This window comes from Capra hircus (assembly GCF_001704415.2).
Source record: "Capra hircus breed San Clemente chromosome X unlocalized genomic scaffold, ASM170441v1, whole genome shotgun sequence".
NCBI lineage: Eukaryota > Metazoa > Chordata > Mammalia > Artiodactyla > Bovidae > Capra > Capra hircus.
The window spans coordinates 5,461,829-5,476,590 of NW_017189516.1; the positions used below are offsets into that span (position 1 = coordinate 5,461,829).

At 36.6% G+C, this 14,762-nt stretch overlaps 1 protein-coding gene across 1 annotated transcript in view; it reads right to left on the reverse strand.

Annotated features, from left to right (window-relative positions):
* Positions 1-4,137, reverse strand: part of CHM (CHM, Rab escort protein 1) — a 247,437-nt gene extending 243,300 nt beyond the window's left edge. Inside the window, exon 1 of the mRNA XM_005700575.3 lies at positions 4,066-4,137. Within this exon, the coding sequence (XP_005700632.1) occupies positions 4,066-4,114 (49 nt within the window). The 5' untranslated portion in view covers positions 4,115-4,137. The remainder of the gene's footprint in view (positions 1-4,065) is intronic.
* Positions 4,138-14,762: the final 10,625 nt, after the last annotated feature.

Below are 14,762 nucleotides of genomic sequence, written 5' to 3' on the forward strand. Positions count from 1 at the left end.
TTATGCCAGGATGCCACAATGACTGATTCTGGACTATGCTGAGCATGATATAGCAAGGCAGTCAGGATTTATGAGCAATATCCCTGTAATTTCCCCCATGTTTTTTCATTTTTCTTATTTCATTTATTTCCCCATAATCTTTAGCAATAAAATTCTTAAATGAAAAGGATCCACATTTATCCTCTGCAGGAAAAATGTTTAAGCTAGTCTACTCCACAGCCCATTTGGGGAAGAACTCCAAAATATAATATGTGTGATGTACTTTAGAAAGGAAAGGGATGCTGAATAAATCTCTATGTGGTCTTCAGAAAGCAAGAAAGATGCAATGAAAAGCCCACATTGTCTTAGAACAGCTCTGAGCATGTGACTATCAGGAACCCCAAACAGCTCCTCAGAATAGGTAACACAGTAAATGTCACAAGGGCAAGGACTAGGTTCTCAATAATTCTGGGCTGAATATTCTAAAAAATGTTTAGTCTGTCCCTATGCCAAATGGTCCCAGGTCATTGTGTTGCCTGATGTAGGTTTGCATTTTAGGTGTTTGCCTTTCCCCTTTCACATTAGGCTATAAACTGTCACTTAGGTCTAATGACACCCTCCAAACACAGCTTCTGCAGCAGTTGTTAACATCTCCTGTGTCTTCTCTGGAAGAAGAAATGCCAACCCACTCTAATATTCTTGCCTGGAAAATCCCATGAACAGAGGAGCCTGGTGGGTTACAGTCCAAGGAGTCACAGAGATGGACACGACTGAGTGACTAAGACTTAATATGCTCTGAGCATGCTAGAATTTTCTAAAATAAGAATGAATATGCTCTAAGTGAGAGAATGAGGGATTCCCCTACGTAAGAAGAATGCCAATAATATCCCATGATGCTTATAACTTCCATCCCACCTGCCCTTATGTTGAATTGATGGCTCTGCTTCAGGTTACAGATAATACAAGATGCCAGATAAGTCACATCCAGTGAGGTGCTATTATGTTATTATGTGACTAGGACGACTTTTTAACCTGTGACCAATGATACTTCTCTGTAACCTACAAAGTTATTATCCAAATGTCTTTATAGATGGAATATGTCTTAAAAATTACAACCGTGCACCCAAACTGAAGGCCACTTTCTAGACACGTATCTCTACATCTATTTTTTTAAGATAATTGTCATGATTTTTTTCACTTTTAATTTTTTTTTTAATTTTATACTGGAGTCACTATTCCATTTCTGTTCTCTCCCTTGAGGTTCCATTTGGCCCTCCTTCCTTATTTCGGTTTCTTCTATATTTTGCATGGTTTAAGAAAACAACTCTGTTTTCAGGTGTTTGAGAGATTATTTCCTGTATTTTGTAATCAGGAGTAAATGGGCTTAACTAAGAAAATACATACAAATCTTTATTTTCCCATAATCTCTTCAAAACATGACCTTAATGAAAATGTTATATTATGAAGAATGAAAAGAAAAACAAGTTAATCAAGGCCAAAAGGATTTAAAATGGTATCCACAGGTTATTTTACTTGATAAAGCAACTGTTTCTTTATGACATTTTAACTAAAACTAAATCTGCTAAAAGAAAAACTGCATCTCATAGCCCATTTTCATGTTTCTGATACATGCATGATTAATTCTGCTTTTGTTATCAAAACTGAATCTTTGAAATACTGATTTTTCTGATTGACTCAAGCTAGCACACTTAGTAAGGCAAACACATCTTAAAGGCCACTTTCAGCATACTATTTCAGAAGAGAAATATTCCAAACACATTAAAAATCACTTATTCAATAATAATTATTGAATTCATTAATTTGGGAATGACTTTTACCTAAATACAAAGCTTCAAATCATAAATTTAAACAATGTGCTTGAAAAGTTAAACAGTGTTCACTAAGTGATATGAAAACCTCTAACTCAAATAAGTTCTTTCCATACTTTGAGAAGTAACATTACTCTCATGTTAATAAGTCTAAAATGAATCTTTTTCCAAATAAGCCAGATGTTTCCTGATGCAATTTTCTGGATCACTCACAGAATCTTTCTACCTCTATCATAACAGACTCCAGGAAGATGGATATAGTCCATATTACAAACTGAACTAGAGAGCAAAATATTTCTTATATAATAGTTAACAGCACTTAATAAGAACTGCCACTTATCGATTAAAATTTTAATCAAGAAAAAATATTTTAATGATACAAAGTAATTTTTAAAATGCCCTAAGTTCCAAAGTACAACAAAAAAAGGGAGTAACACAGGACCCAAGTATGGTATAACAACTATTCTAAAATGGATACTGTTCTAAGTTTTAAGATAGACTGGAGAGAATAAATAGAGTCTACTGACTCCTTCTAGCTATCATCCAAGATCTGTTCATAGCAGCTACAGCAAGGTAATTTGTAGCCATGCAATTCTCAGGTTGAGAATAAACATGTCCTTACTGTTTTGAGAACAATCACCCATGTATAACTAGAATAAGTGAATTTTTTGTTAGACAACACTGGAAAGGTTATTTAGTTTATCCTGCCTATATTCAAAACCAAGGAAACTGAGGCTCTGAGAGATTAAGTTCCCAACCCTAGAAATTCACACAGCTGGTTAATGGCCAAGCAAGGTCTACAACCAAGTTTTCTCAGTTATTTCTATTAATATGGTTTAATTCTGAGTGTCAGAACTACTGATTCTCCTTTTAGTATACAATGGACTTTTGGAAATTTACCAGCAGTGCGATCTTGAGCAAACTGCAACCTTTTTAAGCCCTTTTTCCTCCTCTGTAAAGTGTACAGAATACCTATTCTAACAAAGTTATGAGGGTTACATACGATTTGTAAAAGAGCTTAGCACACGGATTAGCAAATAATCACTCGAAAATAGGTAGTTATTTTTACTCCCGACCTGGAAACATGGCTGCCCCTACTGTTTGAGAAGACAATGAGCTGAATTTATTAACACAATGGACAGGGTCTCATTCATCACAGGTTCTCCAGCCTACCACATTCTGTAGACAGGACAAAACCCCACCCAACAAACTATTTCATCCCATCTAAAATTCACCCTTTACACTGTTAAGAAAAACAAAATAACAACTTTTTCCAAATATTTTCTGCCACGTGTTGTACGTGTAATTTGTCAACTAGAAACTGCAGAGGGAGTTCTGGCACCACCCAAAACATGAAGAATCAACCGTGGACAAACAAGAGAAAGAAACGATCACACACCAGAACTGGACTCACAGAACTTGTTTTCAGCTCATTTAGCTGTGGGTAGATAGGTGGCTAGAAGAAAGCAAAATGATTTCTTTCAGCACCATAAAGCAGGAATAATGGCTACCTCAACAAATTACAACCCCCTAGGCTTTGGACACGACTGAGCGACTTCACTTTCACTTTTCACTTTCATGCATTGGGGATGGAAATGGCAACCCACTCCAGTGTTCTTGCCTGGAGAATCCCAGGGAGAGAAGCCTGGTGGGCTGCTGTCTATGGGGTCGCACAGAGTCGGACACGACTGAAACGACTTAGCAGTAGCAGCAGCACGCTTCTCAACACAACAGAAAAGAATCCACTTCCTCGCCTTAGTACATTTAAACGTAAATGGGTAACAAATGAGTAACAAACTGTATCCGAGATGCACTGAACCCTAGCATTATAAACATATATGAAAAATTCCTATGAAATGGCGAGACAAAATGATGGGGAATATCACTTTGAAATCAACGAGGAAATTATAATGTCATGCCATGGTGTCTCCATCGATAAAATTCCCACCCTCCGTTCTCCTGACACTGCAAACCCTCCTCCCTCTAAGGAAATTACAGGAATCACCCGCAGCAACCAACCTCAGCAATCGGCATCAACCATATCGACCCCTACTCAAATGGCGCTATGCACCGCGGGTCCAAGCCCCTCCCTGAAGCGCCCAAGTCCCGCGTTGACTCCAGACTACCTCACTTCCTTTCCGTCCTCCCTCCCACACTTGACCCCAACATTTCTCGCCGACCCTCGCTCCTGACAGAGAAGGTAGGAATGGGACAGACTTCCTACACTTTGTCCAGGTAGTACCAGAGCCACACATACCCGTCCCTATTACGATCACATCAAACTCCGAAGGGAGATTGTCCGCCATCTTAACAGGAAACGTGTCATGTGACTGTTTCTTGTGCAAATAAGATCAAGTTCCGCACTGCCGCGGTAGATGGCGGAAGGGAAACAGTGCATTCTGGGTATTGTAGTTATCGAGTGGTGGGTCCAGGTAGGAGGCTACAGCGTTGTATTTGAAACTTTTTAATCGAACGTTAAAAGCTCCATTCCTTTTCCAGGCTGAGTACCGTAGCGCATTTAACCTGGAGTTTTGAGGTAGAAAAGAGTTGTAGATTTTTACTCTGATGGCTAGGATGAATGGTGGGAAGACCTGCGAACTGCTTGACAATAATGAAGCAAGAATTGTTAGGAGACACGAGGGCGGAGTGAAATTGAAAGGGAATTGTTCTGTGAACAAAGGAAATTTTCATTTCAGCCTGGAAACTGTTTCCCTTAGCGTGTCTATACTTTCGTTTTGGCCCCCAAAGCATAATTTTTCACACCAATACCTTCATATCCTATTGCTTATCTTTTTTTGTCTTTGTCGCCCCAATAAAAATCCACAAAAAATCTCTCCCTAGCTTCGCTGGAATGGAACCTCACTGCATCTGTATTTGTTCTAGTTAGTCCAAACAGCCACCTTGGCTATATATTAATATTGGTTGCAGGAGGGAAAAATGAAAGCACAGTAGTTGCTTAATAGGCGTTAACTGATTCTGAATCTAGTCTCCTACACGTATACAAAGAGTTCATACAAGATTTTCCCAATAAGGTCCTGCGGAGATGATCTAGGTAAAGTGGCCTTTGTATTCAAGTGATTGTATTTGATGAGGATTAGATTGCCTCTGCCAAGCAGCTAATATAGCTCTCGTATTTTCAAGGTTAGCCTCCTCCCACCTGCACCCTCACCCCCCTTATTTAAAATGCTTTGCTGTCTGATAATACCAAAATAAAACAGAGAAGGAAGGTGCATGGGAGTGAGGGAGGGTACTTTTTTGATCCCAGAAATTCATCATGTAGTTTCAAAATAATTCAAAGAAAGTGCCGCGTTGGACCATTCGTTACACCACCTGTCTGACCTCTTGTTGTAGTTCTGCAGCCACACAGTTGTTCCTCCAGCATGGAATGATCTTCCCATTCTCCAGGGAACATTTATCCCCAAGACTCAGTCAGTCATTTCCACCACCTCCTCCCTGCATTTCTTCCCTATATTGGGTTAAATTTCAATACATTTTGCTACCACTCTGTCATAACCGCCCATATTGCACTAAAAATTATTTGTGTTTATGTTGGTTCCTATACTGGACACATAGCCCCCAAAATACACACCCAGATATACCATACCTTAAATTATAAGCCCCTAATTATAGGGGTTGTGCCTTACTTATCTTTTTACCCCTGCATCAAACACAATCCTGGTGTATAACAGGAATTCAGTAAGTGTTTGCTGAACAACTTAGCTCTGATTCCGCTAATGGTAAGTACTATAGAGACAGGGACTGGGTCTTCACCTTGATAGCTGCCCATCACTAGCATGTATCTTATATTTTGAAGATGCTCAATACATGTTCGTTACCACATTAAGTTCCATGAAAAGTCTTTAAAATTGTATTTTATTGGGGTTTTTGGCTGCACTTTGTTGAGTTTTCTGACAATCATTAGCAACATCATACAGTGTTGTATTAATATCACTTATGGAATCTCTTCTTGTATTGAACAATACTTTTGTGAAAGTGTCCTCTGACGAATATTTTGTGTAATAAAGATTCCTCTGAAAAGGGAAATTACTGTCTAGCAAATCACTCTGCTATTTGCCTTGATACAAATAGAAAGTTTTGAGTAGTATCAGAAGTGAAATAGACCTTAACTGTGAGATCTGTGAGACTCTTAATACCAGCAGTGGAAATAAAAATTAATAGATTTACCAGAGGAAATGCAAAAAGCTTTCCGAAATCTCTATTTTGGAGATGGGTGGGTGGTTAAAAACATGATAAATGAAAGTATTTTTGTCTTTGGAGGTATTTGGGTATATGTATGTGTGTGTGTGTGTGTGTGTGTGTGTGTGTGTGTGTGTATCATTTTCAATATGACCTTATCTAACTTTCTGTGGATTCAGAAATTTTCTAACAAATATAATCACACTGGGAAGATACAACTCATTAATTCATTTAACTTTCCTTAAATACTCATTGAGTACCTACTATGTGCAAGTGTTTAGATACTATGTGCAAGATTTAGATGCTGGAATTACAGCAATGAACATGTCTTCATGAATTTCATATCTAATGAAGTAAAAAAAAATAATTACTCTGTAGTATAAATTTTCCACTATGTTTTCCCTCAGATTTGAAATACTATTTTCCCCTGAAGCTAGAGAGCACAACCCTCAAAAAGATAAAAATGCCACCCTAGGACTTCCCTGGTGGTACAGTGGATAAGAATCCTCCAGCCAATGCAAGAGACACAAGTTTGATCCCTGGTCCAGGAAGATTCCACTTGTCAGAGCAACTGAGCCCCTGCGCCACAACTAATAAGCCTGTGTGCTGCAACTACTGAAGCTCGTGTGCCTAGAACATGTGCTCTGCAAAAAAGAAGCCACTGCATTGAGAAGCCCGTGCACTGCAACAAAGAGTAGCCACCACTCACCACAACTAGAGAAAGCCTGTGTGGAGCAATGAAGACCCAGCACAGCCATAAATAAATAAAAATAATTTTTTAACAAAGTGCCAGCCTATATTTAGCTGCCCTTTCTCTGAAGTTATCACATCCTCTCTGGGCATAGAAAAGATTATTATATTAGGAAAATGTAAAGTGTCTTCATGGAGAAAACACTCAAAGTACTTTTTCTTTCCCATGTATTTGTGTTAATCTTTTGCAAGGCAAAAGTGAATGTAGGGGTTGACAACATCAACAAAATAGCATTCAGCAAAGCAGCTTAATTTTATCTATTATATTATTCTAAGGATATCTATTTTTGAGAACTGAAATATTTTATGTGGATAAATCACAGTATGATAAGTTGATGGATACCTACAAACTGACTAACCTGTTAAATCATTGGGACATTATTTTTTTATTTAAAGATTTCTTGAATTGAGAAACCACAATTCTCTGAACATTTACCTTGTATTCAGAAGTTTATTCAACTGTGGGATATGATGTTTCTACAAACCATAAAAATTTTTACAAACTGCAGTTTAATGGTCTCTCTCCCATACCTTTCCTTTGAACTCCAAATCCATATATCCAACCCTATCTCTTCTGGCCATATCCAGTACTGAATTCCTGAATATTTCAACCTTACTCCCAAACCTCTTCACCCAGTGTTCCCTATCTTAGAAATGTTGCCAACTTCTCATCAGTTTCTCAAGTCAAAAGCTTAATATATCATCATTTATCATCCTTTTAATATATTACTGTCTTTCACCCTTAAACCAATTCATTAGCAACTCTTGCCAGATTTATCTCAAGGATATATTGTAAATATATCCACCTCTAAATCTGGACTGCCCCCATAATCTCTTCCCTAGGCTACTACAGTAGATCCCAGCTGGCCGCCTCATTCATGCTTGTTCTCTCCAGTTCACGCCCCACACTGCCGGTAGAGTAAACTTTTTTTAATATAAATTTATTAAATTCAAATCTGATCATGTTCTTCTCTACCTAAAACTTCCATGATTTCCTATTGCTTTAAAAATCCACTCCAAGATTTTAAACATGTTCTAAAAGGCCCTGCTGAACTCAACAGTCATCTCGTATCTCTCACCTTTTTCTGAGTTCCAGCCATATTGGCTCTCCTTACTTTCCACTGATATCCCATGCTTCTTCCTACTTCAGGGTCTTCCCACATGCTATTCCATGTGCCTGAGGTGAACTTTGATCCTTCTTCCTTCTTTCTTCTAGTTTAATCTTCATTTTGTGGTTCATTCAAAGTGACACAATCTGGCAAGTGCCTCAGACTAGCTTAGGATCTCATCCTATGCTCCTCTGTTGAACTTTTCATGATGGGAAATAATGAGTTCCTTATGCAATTATGTGTTTCATATCTTCCATCCTCCTAGAAAGTAAGTTCCACAAAGTCAAGGACTGTGCCTATATTGTTCACTGTTACATTCCTGCCACATCTTTCAGTGTCTGGCAAATAATAGGCATCAAAAATATTCCACTTATGGGTGTATATCTGAAGCAAATAAAAACAGTATCTTGAAGAGATATCCATCTTGATTGCAGCATTATTTACAGTAGACAATATATGGAAACAAATGTTCATCAATGAATGAATAAAGAAAATGTGGCATCTACATGTATATTAGATATAAAATAAGCCTTAAAAAAGAAAAATCACATGGCTAAATTTGGAGAACAATATGCTAGTGAAATAAGCCAAACACATAAAGACAAATATCACATGATCTCACTTTATAAGTAGAAGCTTAAAAATAATTAAGTCAAACTAATAGTAGCAGAGACTAGAATAGTGCTTACCAGAGGCTGGGAGTAGGAAAAAAGGGGAGATATTGGTCAAAGGGTGAAAAATTTCGGTTATAATATGAGTAATTTCTGGAAACCTAATGTAGAGTGTGATGGCTATAGTCAATAATAATGTATTGTATATATGAATTTTGTTGTGATTGTACATCTCATGTGTTCTCATCATAGAAAAATGGTAACTATGAGAAGTGATGAATATGTTAATTAGTTTGATTATGGTAATGATTTCACACTGTATACATATATCAAAACATCACATTGTATACCTTAAATATATGGAATTTATATTTGTCAAAATAAATAAATAAATTTTAACCTACTTAGTGACTAGATAAATAATATGGTATAGGAATTCTTCAGGAAACAATACAAGAGTACTATTTTAAATGGGAATAAAACGAGTTTATTACCAAATGAAATTGTTTCATCATCAGGTTTTGTGTTTATAATTAAGCAGATGATACACACATGGTTAATAAAATTTAATCAGTGCAGAATGTCATACAAAGACATACTAATAAATTATCATGCCATCATTGCCCCCTGTTGTCTTCCCCAGAAATAATTACCGTATTCAGTTTCTTGTGAATACTGCTAAAGATTTTGTGTGTTAGAGTGTGTGTGTGTGTGTGTGTGTAGCAGTAATATATTTATTTTTTGACACAAACAGTAGCATGCTATAAACATTACTCCTTACTTTACACATTTATTTTTTTCATTTAATATATATCTGGGAGATCCTGTATTCTTAGTATATACATGGATGCCTCATTTTTAATGGCTTCCTATAATTCCATTATATGGATACACCAAGATTTATTTAATATTTCTTTATTGATGGATATTAAGTTTGTCTAGTCTTTTTCTACTATAAATGATACTGCAATGAACAGCCTTTTCTTAGAAAGGCAATATAGGATAATAGTTATGAATTCATTTTTGAGTCCCTATTCTATCCAGCTGAACAATCTTAGGTAAATTATTTATTCTCTCTAAATCTCACTTTCCTCATCTGTAAAAATGATGACAATAATATTACTAAGCCTCCAAGGTAGTTATGAGGGATAAATAAATAAAGTGCTTAAGACTATATTTGACTGGTAGGAAGCACTCAGTAAATGTTGTTGTTAGTAATAGTACCTACAGTAGTAATAGTCATTGTGAGCATGTGGGAGATACAAATTTTCACCAATCTGATTGGCAAAAATGAAAATACCAATATATAAAATATGTTCCCTCTGAGATAGCTTGGGGATTGAACACATAAAGATATTAAAGAATGGCTTATGTAAATAAATTCAATAATCAACAATTATGTGTGTGTGTATAAAATTATGTGACTGCTGGATCAAAAGTTATGACCAACCTAGATAGCATGTTGAAAGGCAGAGACATTACTTTGACAACAAAGGTCCATCTAGTCAAGGCTATGATTTTTCCAGTGGTCATGTATGGATGTGAGAGTTGGGCTGTGAAGAAAGCTGAGCATCAAAGAATTGATGCTTTTGAACTGTGGTGTTGGAGAAGACTCCTGATAGTCCCTTGGACTGCAAGAAGATCCAACCAGTCCATTCTGAAGGAGATCAGCCTGGGATTTCTTTGGAGGGAATGATGCTAAAGCTGAAACTCCAGTACTTTGGCCACCTCATGTGAAGAGTTGACTCATTGGAAAAGACTCTGATGCTGGGAGGGATTGGGAGCAGGAGGAGAAGGGGACAACAGAGGATGAGATGGCTGGATGGCATCACTGACTCGATGGACGTGAGTCTGAGTGAACTCCGGGAGTTGGTGATGGACAGGGAGGCCTGGCATGCTGCGATTCATGGGGTCACAGAGTCGATCACGACTAAGCGACTGAACTGACTGACTGACTGATGTCATATAACCATCAATACTCTGAATTCTCAAAGGGAGCTTTTTGCCTTAGAAAACAACCATGTCTGTATGAATGTATAGCTCTTAACATCCCTCAAGAAAAAAAAAAAAAGGAGTAACAGTTCAGAAGTATATTATTAGTATCTTGCTACAAGTTCCATACTTACAAAGGAGAATTTTTTAAAACGAAGAACTAGTGTTAGGGCTTGCTTTGAATTAAAAGTTTTCAGTCTAAACCTGTTGTTGTGTGGTAATAGAAGTTCACAAACACAAGTACTTAGGACAAAAAAAAAAAGAATAACTATAAGTGGAGAAAGTCCAATTTACTAGAGAACAACCTGATATTACACAAAGTAGTACTTTTGAGTATACAAACTCTCTGAGTCTTACAGTATACCCAGACAAAGTCAACTGACACTTTTCCGTTTCAAAATAGTACAAATATTATTACACCCATTTTTCTCTTGTATAATTTGAGTACTTTGAGTTGATGTTCATTTCCATCTTTAAAATATAATCAATGTAATCACAGGAATCATTTCTGCTATATCAGAAATATGTTTTAAGTGCTGGTATTATCAACAAAGTGACTATCTGTAGTAACTATTTGTCAGTTTCTTTGATACAGAAATAATCAGAATGCATTTGCATTTTTTCATAGTCCTTACAAAACAAAACAAAATAATAAACTATAAATAGTTTTGTGGGAATTTCATGAACCTTTACAGAAAGTCTTACTGTTCTTCTTTTAGCTGTTTAATTGTAATGTCATAGTAACAGAAAGCAGCATACCCAATTCTGCATGGATGAATAAGCACATTCAACAAGGAAGATTTAATAGAGTAAATCAAACACTGGATTAAACATTTCTGCATAACAGACCACAAAATGGTCATTCATTTCACCAATGAATCCTTGGCATTAGAAGCAAATAGAAGTGCTACCAACATAATTAAACAGAGTATTAAGTGGCCTGATTGCTGTTTCCCTGTATTTTATCAAACTAACATCCAGTTAATTAGAATTGTCTAAACATACTCAAGCATACACTCTGAAAAGATTAAGTATTAGCACTGTTCATTTGGATTTCATCATTCAATAAAATAATTTGCTTTCTTCTGTTTTATTATCTGCAAAGTTTGAATGTAGCAAATTCTGTATATGGTTACACAAAGTAAAAAATTCAGGCAAGCACATGGAACTCTGCCATATAGGATGGCTTCCCATTTAATTGTATTTGATTTTTCATTTTGATAAGAAAAAATCATATTTAAAAAGATAATTAAAGGGTGAGCTATCCCCTCCAGATTTGCTGACAAAAACCTCACATGAGAATTTACAACATAAATGTTCATAGCAAAAATTTAAAATATTCTATACTTTGTACTAGTAGCCTTTCCTATTATTTGTGTTTTATTAGTACAGTCTGATTTTACTATAATACATTCATGTTTTATCTCAACACAAAAACATTTTAAATTGGTCTTTACAGGATATTGTTGAATAACCTAAGATTCAGAGTTTTATTTTCTCTGATCATCAAAGATAATATTTTTCTAAGTCTATGTATGACTCAAAACATTAAAAATAGAACCATTTCGTGTTTGGACTGATTTGGTGACAAGTTTGAATATGATGAGGTCATTTGAGCCATATTGTATATTATTCATCAGAATAGATTAGGAGTTTAGAGAGAAATATATGAAATGCCTACCAAAAAGCAAGAATTATCTCTGTATTTCTATAGTATCAATTTCTACCATTGCCACTGTACCTTCTCCTGAAAAATACCCCTCCTACATCCCTGCCCAAAGGCAACAATCATGTCTTAAATACCACTTGACTTCAAGCCTCTAACCACAGCTGACTGGAAGGAAAACAATAAAGCTGACCCAAGAGAATCCATGGCTTGCCAAGATTTATGCCTAGACCTGAGGTCTGTTTTTAAAAAATAACCCAGGCCAACCAGATTCCTTATTCAGGAAATTCTAAACAAATGAGACAGATAGAAGTTATAGTATAAGAGAAGCTGAAAGAAGTATTGAGATTTGTCTTGATGTGAAGTGGGCTGGAGCAGTCATTGTGTAAAGCATCCATCTTGCTTATGGCCATAATCAAGATAAATACCAAAGGAAGTTGACTGATAAAGAGAAAGGAGAGTAGAAGAGAACTGCAAAGAGAAGTACAGTTGCCATGAGGGCAAGAGCAAGTTCCTGCCCTTATGAAGAAAGACTTGTGTCTGTCCCAGGACGACTGTGTTTTTTTGTTTGTTTGTTTGTTTTTGTTTGTTTGTTTGTTTGTTTTATCCTTCAGTTCCAGCAGACTCCAGTGTCGAACAATAACACCCTATTTTCTTCAGGTAGCCTGTGTGAGTTTTGCCACCAAAACAGATTCAATAAAAAGATTTTTAAACACCTATGTAGTGGACCCTGCAAAATAAAAGACAATTACAGATGGCTCTCTGCAAACTATCTCTCCACCCAAAATTTTCAGCTGAAAGAGAATTTTATTATCAACATTCAAATATTGCATGCGTGTTTAGTCACTCATGCATCCCTGACTCTTTGTAAATCTATGGACTATAGCCCACCAGTCTCCTCCTGTCCATGGGATTCTCTAGAAAAGAATACTGGAGTGGGTTGCCATGCTCTACTCCAAGAGCTCTTCTTGACCCAGGGATCAAACCTGCATCTCCTGAACTGCAGGTGGACTCTTTACCCAGGGAGCAAATGGGAAGCCCATTCAAATATTATTGCAATTCAAATTTAAGTAATGATCAAGAAGTCATAGGATGAAAACAGATCTTAAGAGATAATCTGTTTATCTTTGCCTTCAGCCCAGTTTGTAGTCAAATTATTCCAGGTGGCTTGAAGAAGCTATTATATTTTGAATATCTCTGGAGAACTGTATCTCCATCTTTTTTGCCCATTTCTGCACTGTTAGGAAACTACTACTGCAATGCTGGTTGCTATAATTTTTAATATTAAGTTTGGAAATCTAAGTGATATATTAATAACTTATTAACATATCATCATGAAGTGATTAAATATAAAACAACTGATGCCAGTTCAGCCTAGCATTCAAAATGTGACATACAATGGTCCCAATATATGCATGATATCAAGGACCCTGTGAGAAATGTTATAGAACTATCAAAACATATGAAATCAGCTGTGTTAATGGTGAATCCTCAGTTGCAGTCCTAATTTCCTTACAGCAGTATACAAATTACAGGTTTTCCTCCAATATAAAGACATAGAGGAAAACAATAGAGTGGGAAAGACTAGAGATTGCTTCAAGAAAATTAGAGATACCAAGGGAACATTTCATGCAAAGATGGGCACAATAAAGGACAGAAATTGTATGGACCTAACAGAAGCAGAAGACAGTAAGAAGAAGTGGCAAGAATACACAGAAAAACTGTACAAAAAGCATCTTAATGACCTGGATAACCACAGTGGTGTGTTCACTCACCTAGAGCTGGACATTCTAGAGTGTGAAGTGAAATGGCTTTAGGAAGCATTACTACAAACAAAACTAGTGGAGGTGATGTAATTTCAGCTGAGGTATTTCAAATCTTAAAAGATGATGCTGTCAAAATGTTGCACTCATATGTCAGCAAATTTGGAAAACTTAGCAGTGGCCACAGGACTGGAAAAGGTCAGTTTTCATTCCAATCCCAAAGAAAGGCAATGCCAAAGAATGTTCAACTGACCACACATTTGCACTCATTTCACATGCTAGCAAGGTAATACTCAAAATCCTTCAAGCTAGGCTTCAACAGTACATGAACTGAGAACTTAAAGATGTACAAGCTGGATTTAGAAAAGGCAGAGGAACCACAGATAAAATTGCCAACATCCGCTGGATCATAGAAAATGCAAGAGAATTCCAGAAAAACATCTACTTCTGCTTCATTGACTATGCTAAAACCTTTGACTGTGTGGATCACAACAAATTGTGGAAAATTCCAAAAGAGATGGGAATACCAGACCATCTTACCTGCCTCCAGAAAAATCTATTTGCAGGTCAAGAAGCAACAGTTAGAACCAGACATGGAACAATGGACTGGTTCCAAATTGGAAAAGGAGTAAGTCAAGGGAGTATATTACCACCCTGCTTATATAACTTATATACAGAGTACATCATGACAAATGCTGGGCTGGATGAAGCACAAACTGGAATCAAGATTGCTCTGAGAAAGATCAATAACTTCAGATATGCAGAAGACACCACCCTTATGGCAGAAAGTGAAGTGGAACTGAAGAGCCTCTTGATGAAACTGAAAATGAGGGTGAAAAAGCTGGCTTAAAATTCAACATTTATAA